Raw genomic sequence first — 15,966 nt, forward strand, 5'->3', positions numbered from 1 at the left:
GCATTTAGTAATAACATTGTTTTAAACCAACATATTCTAGAGATTTGGAGGGTGCCAGTAACCATGCTAAAATCCACATTCATTCAGCAAAGTTTCCACAACTGATGAAATAGGTGTGGAGGCACTGTTTTCCTCCATACTCTCCAGAAAGGTGTCTGTGAGGGTTTCTTTGTAAAGAAGCAGTTACAACAGTGTATCTTAACATGACAAATGTATTCCTGAAAATTTACTTCTAAATTAAATATTTTTTTAAAGTACCAAATATTTTAGTTAAAGAAACCCTTGGGGTATAACAAATATGCTACTATTTGGATATCTGTATTTTCACATATGCCTTTATTTTCGAAAAAGGCAATGAAGCGGTCTACCCAACTTCTTAAAGGCCTTTAAGAGACAGCTCTTTACCACTGCAAATAATCACAACCTAATTTCATTGCCTAAAGTGAGTCAAAATTAGATCACTTTGTAAAGTGATGATTTCAGCTGAACACATAGAGCAATGGGAATAGCCAGTATAGATACTCAGTAGTTCTAACTATTAATCATTCTACGCCCATGTGTATTTTAATTTTCAGAAACCAACTGTTGAAAGAAAACACTCATGTTAATCAATCTACATACTGATTATAAGCAAATACATTTAAATATGTCACTTTACATTTGTATTTCCAAAGAAAGTATCTAACTCAAAAGGATTCAGGTTATTTTACTACCTTTCAGGAAAACATGTATAAAGTATATAACAATGTGTATGTTATTTTTGAAAATGCTTCATTTTGAAAATACTTTACATATACTCCATCTTAACTGAGAATAAATTTAAACTATTATTTATATCCTTAATTTTCTGACCCATGATTGCAAAGTTATTTTTTATACTCCCCTCCCAAAAAAAAACTAAAGAGAAACAAACTACTAAATACAGCAATTCTCTCTTTTACTTTCTATAATATGGTTATATTATTACTTTCATAATTTTTAAAAATTGAGGAAAAATACTTCTACAATTCAGTTTTTGTAACACAAATTATTTTTTTGGACAAGTGTAAGTATAATTTAAGTCTAATCTTTCTTGAAAGTCAAAACGATGTGTTTTTTTTTTTTGTTTTTGAGACGGAGTCTCACTCTGTTGCCCAGGCTGGAGTGCAGTAGCGTGATCTCAGCTCACTGCCACCTCCGCCTCGCAGGTTCAAGCGATTCTCCTGCCTCATCCTCCTGAACAGCTGGGACTACAGGCATGTGCCACCATGGCCGGCTAATTTTTGTATTTTTTGGTAGAGATGGGGGTTCGCTATGTTGGCCAGACTGGCCTCGAACTCCTGACCTCAAGTGATCCGCCCACCTCAACCTCCCAAAATGCTGGGATTACAGGTGTGAGCCACTGCACCTGGCCAAAATGATGTTCTAAATTGGGATAATTTAGCATTTTTTTGGTGATTGGGATGCCTGATTTAATTTCCTCAGTTTTAAATGTATGGAGTTGGCAATGAGATAGTTAATATTATTTCCAAATTCTACAGATTATTCTGTTAAAGGTTCTATTTCTCCCCCACCAGTCACTTAAAAATCCAAACAATAACAATACGACCTGACTACAGGAGTACTTTATTATAAATTTACAGTTTTTACAGTAGAAAAAACAATATGAAGATGTGGGCTGTAGTCACTGTTGTGTTATTAAGTTTCTATCTATGACACCTAGAATAAGTCATCTTTTAAAGTCTCAGATTTTTCCCACTGTGAAATGAGAGACAATTACTGTAACATTCTACCATTCAGGGTCTAAAATTCTGTAGTTCTACTTTACAGTAAAACTAATATAAAACTAATTGATCTGATTGCCAAAATATTTGAAGACACAGATAATTGTTTTAAAGTAACAAAAAAGTTTATGACTTGAATTGTGCTAAGAAAATATAATTCATGCAAATTCAGATCTACAATACTGATAAATAAGGAGAAAACAGTCCATTTCAAAGAGATTCTTCAATTTTAAAACAATTTACTAAGAAGTTTTACATAACGAAATATGGTTCAAAATTTCAACTTACATGTAACTTTTTAGAAACAGAAACAAAGATGATTCTCAAATATCTGGACTGAATAATTCTATGTCAAAATCAGGTAATACTTGTATCCTTAAAATAAAAACATTCATCATAAAGAAAACAGCTCTGCTTTTCCCTTAGCTAATTTAATATGCGACAGCTTTAAAATCATTTGGTTTATGATAAACTTGTACAGACCATTTATACCATCACTATCAACCACTGTATCAAATACTTAAGTAATGGAAAACAAAAACATACCAGTACTAAAGAGACGAATCATACACTCATGAAGCCAGGGATGACTAGAATCAATAGCAAATGCCCTCTTTACTGATTGTAGCATCAAAAGAAACTTTTCTATAAAAAGAGAAAGTAAGATATATTTTGATCATTGGATAAGAGGCCTCCTTTGGAGGGCCAAGATTTCACAAATAGAAAAAGTAAATTTAGAGTCAATCACATCAGAACCACAAACATGATTGAGGCAAACGATTTTCCTCAAATTTAGCAACATTAGTTAATATTTTTCACATAACATTCTTTAAGAAAAAGGGTTTTGTGAAATGTAGAAAATTTAGGTGGCATTTAGCAATATTTAATGACATATAAGCAAAGAAAATTTGAAGTGCCTTCATTTCCTAACCTCCTTAATTTCTTTTTTTTTTTTTTTTTGAGACAGAGTCTCGCTCTGTTGCCCAGGCTGGAGTGCGGTGGCGCAATCTCCACTCACTGCAAGCTCCGCCTCCCGGGTTCACACCATTCTCCTGCCTCAGCCTCCTGTGTGGCTGGGACTACAGGCGCCCGCCACCGCGCCCGGCTAATTTTTGTATTTTTAGTAGAGACGGGGTTTCACCGTGTTAGCCAGGATGGTCTCGATCTTCTGATCTCGTGATCCGCCCATCTCGGCCTCCCAAAGTGCTGGGATTACAGGCGTGAGCCACCGTGCCCGGCCCTTAATTTCAAAATAAAGCAACCTTTCCCACTACTTAGAAAATTTCATTGTGTATATTTGAAGGTGTTCTTTTATTTTGTGACAAGTGAAACAGCTTCCCTTCTGTTTGACTGTTCCTCTCCTGTCAATTCGTGACTCCTCCTTTCTCCTCTAAATGTAGAATAGTTACCAAGGTTGTATTTATAGTCATTCTCTGATCTTTCCCTATGCTATCCCCACTCCCATTCCCTGTATTTCCCCAGATTCAGTAGTATCTCCACCTATTATATGGAAATTTGCACTTGAATACCAGTCCACTTCCGAGTTTTATCTATAACCACCTCTTTGATAAAACTTTCCTAATTTGGTACCATTTTCCCAATATCAAAGTTCAAAACCCCAGTCTCTTCTCCTAATGCCCTTTCCCTTGTCCCCAATACTAAAAAAGCCAAAAATACGCTCATGCCTTTGTCATTACCAATTCACACAACTGCAGTGGGTTCCCAATGCTGGGGTCCTTTAGAGCTTAGGACACAGCCAAGAAGCCAACTGAATGGGGCTTCAGATTGCCCTTCCCTACTTTAAGTAGAGCAGCTTTTGAATTTTGTACTTTGGGGTTCCATTTAAGAATTTTTTTTAAAGGGGGAGTTGTATTAACTGTTAAAAATTTGAAAATTATTGGACTATTTATTAAACTTATTTTCCACATTATAACATAGTAATTGTGGGAAGTAAAAAATACAGTAAATATTTTAATCACTCGAAATTCTATCAAGAGACAATTTGTTATCTTTTGATCTATTTCTTTCCAGCCACTTCTATATTAAGCACCTATGTAAATATATTAATAAAATTTCATTTTATAGGTAGTTCTGTATCCTATTTTGGAATAATATAGCAACTTTTCCCCAACATCATTTACTTCTGATAAACATGACCTTTTATTTTTTTTTGAGACAGAGTCTCACTCTGTTGTCCAGGCTGGGGTGCAGTGGCCGGATCTCAGCTCACTGCAAGCTCTACCTCCCGGGTTTACGCCATTCTCCTGCCTCAGCCTCCCGAGTAGCTGGGACTACAGGTGCCCAACACCTTGTCCGGCTAGTTTTTTGTATTTTTTAGTAGAGACGGGGTTTCACCGTGTTAGCCAGGATGGTCTCGATCTCCTGACCTCGTGATCCGCCCATCTCAGCCTCCCAAAGCACTGGGATTACAGGCTTGAGCCACCGCACCTGGCCAACATGACCTTTTTTTTTTTTTTTTTTTTTTTTTTTGAGATGGAGTTTCGTTCTTGTTGCCAAGGCTGGAGTACAATGGCATGATCTAGGCTCACCACAACCTCTGCCTCCCAGGTTCAAGCGATTCTCCTGCCTCAGCCTCCTGAGTAGCTGGGATTACAGGCATGCACCACCACACCCGTCTATTTTTTGTATTTTTAGTAGAGACAGGGTTTCTCCGTGTTGGTCAGGCTGGTGTCAAACTCCTGACCTCAGGTGATCCGCCTGCCTCAGTCTCCCAAAGTGCTGGGATTACAGGCATGAGCCACTGCGCCCAGCCAAACATGACTTTTTAAATGGATGCTCATATAGAGATGTACCATGTTATTCAATTTCCTTTAGTAGGTAAATTGTTTAGAGCAACACCTTCTCTTTGATCTTATTAAACAGTTTCCCTTTCCTTTAATATGCATCACCTTTGTGATGAACTCTTTTTTCAATTAACCACTTGGATAATATTAACTCAGTACTCTAAAATCTTATTATCTACTATATATATATTCTAAGCATTCTAAACCTGGAAACCAAGACCCTTCATTATCTTTTACCTGCTCCAGTCAATTCAGACAACCTCAACATTATTTACATGTTTTCTTAACAGATACTCTTGCCTTCTATGTATCTTTTCCTTTAGAAATATAATCCATCCCTCAAGATCCAGACCCAACATTTTATCTTCTGTTTATAACAATAGCTAATAATAGCTAACATTTATTTAATGCTTACTATACACCAGGTACTAGGTCTAAGCTCTGTGTATTAACTAATTTTATCCACACAATTATCAGTTCTTTGAACCATATACACGGTAATTACATCTGACCTGAATCCTAGTTATGTATGTACATCTATCATTGATTCTAATATTCTGAAAGAAGTGATCGTATCACTACATCTCCCTACACATTCTGTTCATAGCAGGCATTTCTCTGAGAAAGCTGTGTTGGCATTTGCTAAATAATCGTACAGTGGTAAGGCTATCACAGTTGGGTGACTATACCTAAGAAATACAGTGATCAGTTTTATCAGGGCCACTGTACCCTAATTGCCTACCTTTCCTAAAGTAAATCTCAAAGGCAAAAAGATGAGTCTCTATCTTGTTCTTCACCAAGTTCTTCAACGGTGTTAAAAATTTAATAGCTTCTTCCAATGGAGTTTCAACCTAACAAAAATAAAAGATATTATACAAATGAAAGTAAGGTTCTTGGGGAATGTGATTTTATTCTACTAAAAATTCTTATTTTTAAAAAATAAAACCACTTACCAGTCACCCAGAAAAATACTGTCATATTTTAACCTCCCATAACCTAAACAAAGGGGATTTTGAATTCTAGAGTTCTTAACTGATTTTTAACCCCAGATACTATATTATTGCTGGATAGAAACTACCCAAAAAGAAGGAAGTAGATAAAATAGAACCAGAGAAAGAAAGACAGAAAGAGAAACAGGTCAGATAGCCAAGGGGGAAAAAAGAAGAGATGTGAACTAGGATAGGAGAAGTACAAAGGAAACTATAGAGACCATGACAGAATGAGTGAATGTTCTTTATAATTCAAACAAAGTAAAGTATAATCAAGCTATTCAAAATCATACACTATCCATTCTGTCTTGCTTTGTTCTATAAATTCTACAGGAATTCATATTTATTCAAATGACATTAATATTGAGGTGGCTTTTAAAATATTAATATTTATAGAACTGTGTTCCTACCAATTTTTTATTAATTACATAAATGTCATAGTAATTATATACTTGTAATCATTACTAGGCAGGTATAATGCAATTGTGCTACTATTCTGAAACTCCTGGACTGAATATTGAGACAAGATTATTCCCTGTCTTATCTCAGGTAGGGCTGGAGACCACCACCATATTTATCAGAAGGGCAGTGAACATCTGGATTCTATATCTGCCTTCTCTCATCACAGAGGCAGTAACAATTTACCCTAATGGAAAATGAATTTGCAATCTGGTCAACGTGCCTCTGTCAGTACGGTAATTGTGGTTTCACCAAAACAGCTTCTGGGCAAGAAAATTGTTTCACTGCATTAAAAACAAAAAAAAAGAAAAGCAATAAAGTGAATTCTATGGGATTCACCATGTCCTAGTGTGTAAAGCAGCTGACCTTACATGACAATAAAATAACCCATTAAAAGCCCAGCTCCAGTGTCAGAATGTTTTCTTTCGAAGGATACATGTTCTAAACCAGAACCAGAAATTAATATATGGCTCTGTCACTCTAATAACTATGGATTCAGGAACCAAGAGATAGAAAATAAAGGCCCTCATAGGTATGACTTCCCCACACATTTGCACATATTTTACTTCTTGCTCCCATGACTCCATATTCTACTATATAGGAATTTCTGGTACAAGGGGAGAAATATTTGTATCAGATAAAGGCAGAGAACTGGAAACAAAACCTGCCACCGTATCATGCTTTCATGCCTCTAGGGTACAGATTGAAATGAGGGTCAGCGTATTGACCAGGGTAATTTACTAACACAGAGATATGGCTGCTATTACAAAGGGAAACAAGGACTATAGGGCAGGTGAATCAATACAAGTATTTATATTTAGTTAAATCAAGTACTTGAACTTGGAGAGAGGAAACAGATAAATTAATTCTGTCTCCAACTTTAATAAACAAGAACATATTCCCCCAAAGGAGATCTGGGTTGGGTTTGATATTGCGATATGTAGTCTCAGTCTCTGTTTACCTCTCATAGATAAGACTTTGTCAGGGTAAATCTAAGTGTTTAAATATACGTAGATAACCACAAGAAATCTAACTACACTCTATATTTACTCATACATCGTGCAGAACAAGGTTTTATATATACATGGAAGCATGTAATCAGAAATGCAAGTCTAAAATCAGTATTTCAGGGAAAAAAAGTCAAAATATCCCTTGAAAATCCTTTAAGCTGAAGATAGGCAGATATAAAACTATAAATACTTTGTATTACGTGTATGAAAACCATGTTTTCAATACCAAATTAACAATCATCATAGCAAGATGTTCACACCAAGATAAGCACACAAGAACTGAAATGGACTGTGGCAGTCATGCCTCCCATCTCACAGTCAGCTGGGGTCCAGCGTTCACTGAGGGAAATACTGGATAGAATTAACCATCATTATGCATACTATTCTTTGTCTCCCTTAAAGAAAAAATTACATCCAGTCACGAAGAGTTGAATTCACTTAGGTTAAATGCATGTAGGATAAGACTGCACCGCACTTAATGGGCAATTTAAGACACTTCCAAGGGCAATTTTAATCATATGCAATTTTTAAACTTATAAACTGACTTGAAATCTAATCCTCATATTAAGATATGTTGTAAAGGAGTATATCTCTCTAGCATAGCAACTCCCAGCACAGCAACAAAAAGTTTAAAATGATTCAACTTTTTAAAGAAAGAATACTGTACTAAGGAATCATAGCCTTTGGAAGGAAAAGTGTATATACAACAGGGAAAAAAAATGCTAGGCTGGGTATGGTGGCTCACACCTGCAATCCCAGCACTTTGGGAGGCTGAGGTGGGCATATCACTTCAAGTCAGGAGTTCGAGACCAGCCTGGCCAACATGGTGAAACTCCGTCTCTACTAAAAAATACAAAACAATTAGTGGGCGTGGTGGCATGTGCCTGTAATCCCAGCTACTGGAGAAGCTGAGGCAGGAGAATCACTTGAACCTGGGAGGCGGAGTCTTGCAGTGAGCTGAGATCACGCTACTGCACTCCGGCCTGGGCGACAGAGTGAGATTCCATCTCAAAAAAAAAAAAAAAAAAAAAAGCTGAGTGAAGGCAAGGAGGAACATAGGATGACTGCTACAAAAGGGAATTCTTAAATACCAACTAATGCCTCATGGTAAGTTGGAGAAACAAGTGATACAGCTTCTGCCAAGACCTGAGATTTATACTCAGTTGACTGAATGCTGACCTTACTAATTCCCATTTTCCTTTTCTCCTTCTTTACTGGAACTACTGCTAATTTAATAATGCTTTGATTTTATTTTATATAGTCATGTGCTACATAACGATGTTTTGGTCAACAATGGACTGCATAAGTGGTCCCATAAGATTATAATGCCCTATTTTTAGGGCATTTTAGTAACACACCTACTTACCATGTATCACAATTGCCTACAGTATTCAGTACAGTAACATGCTATACAGGTTTGTAGCCTAGAAGCAATCAGCTATACCATATAGCCTAAGTGTGTAGTAGACTTTACCATCGAGGTTTGTGTACATACACTCTATGATGTTCGCACAACAACAAAATGACCCAAGGCGGGTGTGGTAGCTCACACCTGTAATCCCAGCACTGTGGGAGGCTGAGGTGGGTGGATCCCTTGAGCCCAAGAGTTTGAGACCAGCCTGGGCAACATGGTAGAATCCCATCTCCATAAAAATAAAAATAAATTAGCCAAGCATGGTGGTGAGCACCTGTAGTGCCAGCTACTCTGGAGGCTGACGTGAGAGGATCAGTTGAGGCCAGGAGGAAGAGGCCTAGGTGACAAAGCGAGACCCTGTCTCAAAAAAAATAAAAGAAAGCAACAAAATCACCCAAGCATGCATTTCTCAGAATGTATCCCTGTTAAATGATGCATGACTGAATATTACCTGAACTGGTGACACTAAATTTGCTATTTACCACATAGAAGAAAGCTGAAATACAGGATCACCAAAAAAAGGAGGGGTTGAGGGGCGGGGGAGACACTATATACCGTAGAGCCAGACTTGGCAGACAGCTCTTAAAATAACCTACAAAGCCACTCCTAGTTATGATGGCTTGGTAAAATTTGACACTGTTACCACATTGAAGATCTTGGTAAGTATAGATGCTTTTAGACAGGGGCATCTTGGAGGAAGTTAGCTGAAGAAGAAAAGGGTCTTATGTACCTAACAGGTAAGAATAATATGTACTGAGGAGCAGTTCATGAAAAAGGGTACCTTGCACTAAGCTGCTTCCAAACAAAGCAGTCAGAAGCACTGTTTGTAGCCATTACTTTGTTCTCAGACTCTACAATCATGGCTACAAATAATTAGACCACAGGTTGTTATCTGGCTTGAAGGCAATTATGACACCCTGGACACAAGGATAACCTAACAGTCTTTAAGGAAATCTAGTACAAGAATTCCGCTCTGTAGGTGTACTCTTTATTAAACAGTAACTAAATAATCAAAAAAGATCCTCTCCTTAAGAAATACATGAAAACATGAAGAGGTATAATGAAAAATGTCATTAAGGAAAGTCATGGGATAAAGGGAAAAGCAAGTAGACAAAGTGATGACAGCAGCAGGCAGGCAGTGAAGGTGGTAAAAGTAGTAGTAATAAAGTGGGGGCATAAAGATGGAAGGTCTAAAGTTTAAGTCCTATGCCCTGAATGACTGAAATTCTCCGAGGTCTGAAGGTCCATTTTCTTTGCTTTCTTGTTTCCCTGTGTAGTCTTCCAATAAATTCCCAAGAATAAAAAGGTATTGTGTTTGTTCCTAGCAGGTATACAATTATTTGTAAAAAGATGTCAGTAAATCCTTGTAGAATCCAACTAGATTTTTCTATATTTCGTGTGTGTGTGTGTGTGTGTGTGTGTGTGCTATTTTTCTTTTTATTTTTTTAAGAGACAGTCTTGCTGTGTCTCCCAGGCTGGAGTGCAATGGCTATTCACAGGCATGATCATAGCTCACAGCGTTACTGCAGCCTCAAACTCCTAGATTCAAGTGATCCTCCCACCTCAGCCTCCAACACAGTTGGAACTATAGGCACATGGCTATATTTCACATAGCAATATTACTATGTCTATGTGATATTACTGTCCACCTGCTCTGGTGAACAGAATTCTAAACATATTCTCCAACTCTATTTGTTTGGCATTATAATTTTCCTTGGTGGCATTATAATTTATAATTTGTTTGGCATTATAATTTTCCTTAATTAAAGTCTGGGGCGATTGCTTACTATATTGCTTTAACATAACAAATTATGCAATTATTTTCACACAAAGCAGGAAGATGTCTAGGGTCAGAAGAAAGGACAAAGGAATGTTATTAATCAAAATGGTTCATGTGACAATGAATACCTTGGTTTCAGCTTAATGGTTAAAACCAGCAGGTCAGATTTTGGCCTGGGGAAAATATTTACGGCCTTAGGCTAGAAAAGAAATAATGTAAACTGACAACATAGGTAGTGGGAGATACACGTATAGTCCTCAGTTTTTAACAAACTCAATTTAGCCTAGACATAAAAACTTGCATGTTACCACTGTAACAGACACTAGATGCTTTACATATATATTTTTTCTCCAGTCCTAAATAAGGATTTTCTTAGCTTCATTTTATAGATGAAAAAACCATCAGAGAGGTTAGACAAAGTGTCCAAGGGCACACAGTGAAACTATAAGAGCTAACATCTGGACCCAGATCAGAATGACTCAAAAGCCAACATTTTTTCCGCCATACTATACTACATGACTTTGGAACAGGATCATTATCTCAAGTTTTAAACATGAAACACGATCAGAAACAAAATATTAAAGAAAGAATACTAAAAAATAAAATAATTTTTGGCTCTAAAATCTATAATCACATTGGTCAAATAAAACAGTATGAAAATGACAACAGCTGGTCACAAAATGTCACTCAATTGTGCTAAACACTATTAAGTACCTTGGCCAGTTTCTCTGGAATAAGTTCTTCTTTTGGACCTCCAATTTCCTCATCATCATCATCCTTCTTCTTTTTCTGATTTCTCTGTTGCTTTTCTTTTTCTGCATTTTTTTTCTCTTCTTCTATCTGGGCTTTCTTTTGAGCTCTTCTTTGTTTATTACGTAACTTCTTTAGCTCTTTGTCAGACATGTTTGCTGCAGGCAATAAGTTAATAAAATTAACAAGCATGTTAATCAGATTAGTAATTTTAAGTATTATTTGATATTACCAAACTCCCATTAAAAAATATTGCATGAGGCTGGGCATGGCGTCTCATGCCTGTAATCCCAGCACTTTGGGAGGCCGGGGTGGGCAGATGACCTGAGGTCAAGAGTTCAAGACCAGCCTGGTCAACATGGTGAAACCCCGTCTCTACTACAAATACAAAAATTAGCGGGGTGTGGTGCGCGCCTGTAATCCCTGCTACTCAGGGGGCTGAAGTAGCATAATTGCTTGAACCCAGGAGGCAGAGGCTGCAGTGAACCAAGATCACACCACTGCATTCCAGCCTGGGAAACAAGAGCGAAACTCTGTCTCAAAAAACAAATTTAAAAATTTATTGCACGGTATGGACGTAAATGTCCCTATATGTACATAGACCTTTTATTTATTTATTTTTGAGACAGAGTCTCACTCTGTCACCCAGGCTGGAGTACAGTAGCGTAATATCGGCTTACTGCAACCTCTGCCTCCCAGGTTCAAGCAATTCTCCTGCCTGAGCCTCCCGAGTAAATGGGATTAATAGGCACGCGCGACCACGCCCGGCTAATTTTTGTATTTTGTATTTAATATTTTGTATTTTTAGCAAAATACACCATGTTGGTCAGGCTGGTCTCAAACTCCTGACCCCCTGATCCGCCTGCCTCGGCCTCCCGAAGTGCTGGGATTACAGGCGCGAGCCACCACGCCCAGCAGTACGTAGCCTTTTAATGGTTCAACATCAGATAGGAAACAATGGAACCACTTCAGAAAACTTTCTTGAAACCACATGGGGTATGCATGTAAACCACATGGGATATGCATGTAAACAAATGATCACAGCAAAACATACAAGTTAAACAGCAATATCAAAGTATTTGCAATCTATGAATATAACAAGCTGTTGCATATCTCTATGGCTTCAGAGGACTATGCTCTCTTATTATGCCTTCTCTAACCTGGCCAAACAATTATTCATTCTCTCTGTGCTGCCACTACGGCTAATATATTTTGCTTGTCACAATAGTTTGTTTATACAGTTGTCTCTCTTTTAAGCTATGAGATCTCTGGTAAAGGAGCTCCTGTGTCATTTGTAACCTTTTTATTTTCATGGCCTAGCAGCATGCTGAAACATACAAACAACACTCAAATATTTGTTAACAGAATAAATGAATAACTCTACAGTAAATTAAAAATTTAATATTGAAAATTAACAATATCCCTAGAAGTATAAACTATCGAATGTCTCAAAAGACTGGAAATCACTGACAAATATGTTACAATATAGTGAAAAATTTATATTATTTTGATTTCAAGGAACAAATTTGAAAGCTACAGGCTCATCTAGTATTTATTTGAATAATATCTGTTAATATTGATAAATGAAAAAAGTCATTCCAAAATACACTACCACTGTGGTAATTTCAAAATATGCCCTCAAGTTCTTCCTTTAAAAAGGCAGACCCTATTTCCCCTTCCCTTAAACATGGGCTACATTTAGTGACTCATGTGTAAGGAATAACATGTACTAGACACCAAGGTATGTAACATTAATATTAGGACATAAATGGTCTATAGGTTCCTCCTTGCTTTCTCTTGGATCATTCAGAGGACGCCAGCTTATGAGGAAACTCAATCAATCTTATGGAAAGACCAATGTGTGGCCAAGAACTGATGCCTCTGGCCATGCGAGTAAGCCATCATGGAAGGAGATCCTCCAAGCCAAGTCGATCCTTCAGATGCTCCAGCTGGCAACTTTCTTTTTTAAAATATAAATAGAGACAAGGTCTCACTATGTTGACAAAGCTGGTCTCGAACTCCTAGACTCAAGCAACCCACCCACCTCAGCTTCCCAAAGCATTAGGACTACAGGCATGAACCACCATGCCCAGCCAACATCTTGACTTCAACAGCCTGAGAGACCCAGAGTCTTCCGAAACATACAGCTAAGTGACTTCTGGATTCCTGACACACAGTAACAGTCAGATAATAAATGATTGCTATTTAAAGCTGCTATGATTTTGAGTAATTTGTTTTGCAGCAATAGATAAACAATATAAATTTTGGTACCTGGACATGAGATACTGCTGTAACAAAAACCTAAAATGGAGTAACTTTGGAGTGAGGGAGTTGCAAAAGGTGGACACTTTGAGTAGGGCTTTAGTGGAAGTTGGAAGAGCCTTGGACTATTCATAGAAGTCTAGACTTGGGGGAGGCTGCAGGTGAGTCCTTAAAATGAAGTGAAGGATATGTTATAGCCACAGAGTAGCAGAAAGTTTAGCAAGTGTTATAAAATGTGTCAAATGAACTCAGTGAGCTAACTAACTGAAGGGATTTTTAGGCAAAGTGCCCAGGAAAAATGCAAGAGGAAAAAGAAACTAAAGAAAAGAGACAGGGGCTTGATGGTTTTGAAAACTCTCAGTCTCTCCAGAAATGGCTTGCTGGGCAAAGATCAAACCCAGGGAATTGTCAGGAAAATACGTCAAGAGGGAAGGCAAAGGGCTTGGCATTACAATCTTTTGTTACTCAGAATATGGTGGTGCCTCACTAGTTAGTCTGAAGAAAGGCTCTCTAAAAATTTTAAGAGTATGACTCACAGATTCTCTCAAACAATAAAACTTCTAAGAAACTCAAGGGTGTTCTCCCCTCCATAGAAGCTCAAGGTACACGTGGATTCCAGTAAGACTCACGAAAGATTCATGATGTTTATTCTATGGGCAGAAATAGTAAATCTGGATGGAAAAGAATGACAGCACAAAGTGAAAAGAGGTCTTTAGACTCACAAGATTTTACTGGCTGGAAGAATACTGAAAAACCACTCAGTTGCAAACAAATGTTAACTTCAGAAAGAAAAAAAGGATAATTCAGAAAGTGGAAGCAGGAACTCAGAGAGCAGGGCCAAGAGCCATGGAAAATTATTCCAGTCTTGGGTCCTCATCAAAGAACTATTAAGCCATGCCCCACTGGACTTGAGGATGGACGCAGTAACTCCTGTGTGCCTCCTAATAATGTCTACAGTGGTTGTCCTATGCCTGTCTCATTTTATATTGGGTGTGTAGTTGATAAATAACTTGTAATTTTAGTTCACAGGATTTCATATTAAAAGAACTATAATTGAAAAGCCACACTTAAGGTTAAAAATAAAAAATAAAACACTTATACTCAAGGAGCTGCTTCAGTACCTGTACCTGATTTACATGACAAGATTCTGAACTTTAAGCTAATGTTACAATGGGATAGACTTCTGAAAGCCTTGAAAAGGCTAACTATATTTTGCATATAAGAATAATGTAAGCTGGGCGTGGTGGCTCATGCCTGTAATCCCAGCACTTTGGGAGGCCAAGGCAGGAGGATCACTTGAGCTCAGGAGTTTGAGAACAGCCTGGGCAACATAGCAAGACCCCACCTCTACAAAGAATTTTTAAATTAGTTGGGTGTGGTGGCATGTGCCTGTAGTCCTACCTATGTGGAGGCTGAGGTTGGGGGACTGGCTGAACCCAGGAGTTTGAGGCTGAATGAGCTATGACTGAGTCTCTGCACTCTAGCCTGGAAGACAGAGTGAGACCCTGTCTAAAAATTAAAAACAAACAAACAAACAAAAAACCCAAAACAATAATGTAACCAAAATGCAGACGACGACAGTTAAAAATTATGTCTACAAATTCTTCCATTCTACTCCCCTCAAATAGGTTGTGCTTGGTGACTCTCTTCTGACCAATTAGAATATGAAGGAAGTAATGGCGTGATATCAGGTGAACAGAACATTAAAAAGGTGTTGTAGCTTCTGCCTTTCTCTGTCATCATTAGCTGCCATGTCTTCAGAAACTAGAAACTCTACAGAGAGACTAAGAACTAAGGTCTCATGCCAACAGCCAGGTTGAGTAAGTCATCTAGGAAATGGATCCCTTCAGTCCTAGCCAAGCCTTCCAGTGATGGTAGGCCCATCCAAAATCTCAACGACAACTTCATGAGAGACCCTGAGTCAGTGACATAGACACTTCTGAATTCCTGACCCAAAAAAACGGTTATTTTAAGCTGCTAAATTTAGGGATTAATTTATGATGCAGCAATAGATAACATATAGCCAACGAAAACAAATGCATTATTTATCTTTTTCCTAGCGAAGAATCCCTAATACTAAAAACAAAAAGCAAAAAACAAAAAAATTCTAATAGAGACCAAAAAATTACATTCTGGAAACACAAAACTATAAATGGATGGCAACATAAGCATTGATCTTTTTAACGACTGGTAAAATAATTGCTACCAATTGTAGCCTTGCTACATGATAGATACAATGCATACCTTGAATTTTTTTTCTTTCTTTCTTTTTTTCTTTGAGACAGGATCTCACTCTGTCACCCAGCCTGGAGTATAGTGGCGAACATAGTTCACTGCAGCTCTGACTTCCAGGGCTCAAATGATCCTTCCACTCCTGCCTCCTAAGCAGCTAGAACTGCAGGTGCTCACCACCATGCCTGTTTTGTTTGTTTGGTTGGTTGGTTGGTTGGCTGGGGGTTTTTTTGTATTTGTAGAGACAGAGTTTCACCATGTTGCTCAGGCTGGTCTCGGACTCCTAGACTCAAATGATCCACCTGCCTTGGCCTCCAAAAGTGCTGGGATTACAGGTGTGTGCCACTGCACCCAGCCCATACCCCATACATTGTATTTCATTTGATGTCCTCAACAACCTCATGAATTAGAGTATAATATTATTTTACATATGAGAAAACTGAGGTTTCAGAGAAAAATAACTCAGTCATGGTAAAAGGCAGAGCAAGGATGTAAATCTACTT

At 37.8% G+C, this 15,966-nt stretch overlaps 3 protein-coding genes across 24 annotated transcripts in view; 1 reads left to right on the forward strand and 2 right to left on the reverse strand.

Annotated features, from left to right (window-relative positions):
* NDUFC1 (NADH:ubiquinone oxidoreductase subunit C1) overlaps positions 1-15,966 on the forward strand; it is an 829,703-nt gene that overhangs the window by 736,589 nt on the left and 77,148 nt on the right. The window contains exon 1 of one of the 20 annotated variants that reach the window (XM_050790284.1): positions 9,116-9,125. The exons of 18 other annotated variants lie outside the window; for them this stretch is intronic. The gene's annotated coding sequence lies outside the window, so the exon portion shown is untranslated. Of the gene's footprint in view, positions 1-9,115; positions 9,126-11,277; positions 11,282-15,966 lie in introns of those variants that run through there. One more of the 20 variants, XM_050790288.1, reaches the window with a different exon arrangement.
* Positions 1-15,966, reverse strand: part of RAB33B (RAB33B, member RAS oncogene family) — a 312,558-nt gene that overhangs the window by 98,729 nt on the left and 197,863 nt on the right. The window lies entirely within an intron of this gene.
* NAA15 (N-alpha-acetyltransferase 15, NatA auxiliary subunit) overlaps positions 1-15,966 on the reverse strand; it is a 90,688-nt gene that overhangs the window by 9,390 nt on the left and 65,332 nt on the right. For all 3 annotated transcript variants that reach the window (XM_050790215.1, XM_050790214.1, XM_050790216.1), the window contains 3 exons: positions 10,934-11,127; positions 5,310-5,418; positions 2,310-2,408 (listed from right to left, as the gene is read on the reverse strand). In XM_050790215.1, coding sequence (XP_050646172.1) covers positions 2,310-2,408; positions 5,310-5,418; positions 10,934-11,127 — 402 coding nt within the window. The remainder of the gene's footprint in view (positions 1-2,309; positions 2,409-5,309; positions 5,419-10,933; positions 11,128-15,966) is intronic.

The sequence above is a fragment of the Macaca thibetana genome, chromosome 5, assembly GCF_024542745.1.
Source record: "Macaca thibetana thibetana isolate TM-01 chromosome 5, ASM2454274v1, whole genome shotgun sequence".
NCBI classification, from domain to species: domain Eukaryota; kingdom Metazoa; phylum Chordata; class Mammalia; order Primates; family Cercopithecidae; genus Macaca; species Macaca thibetana.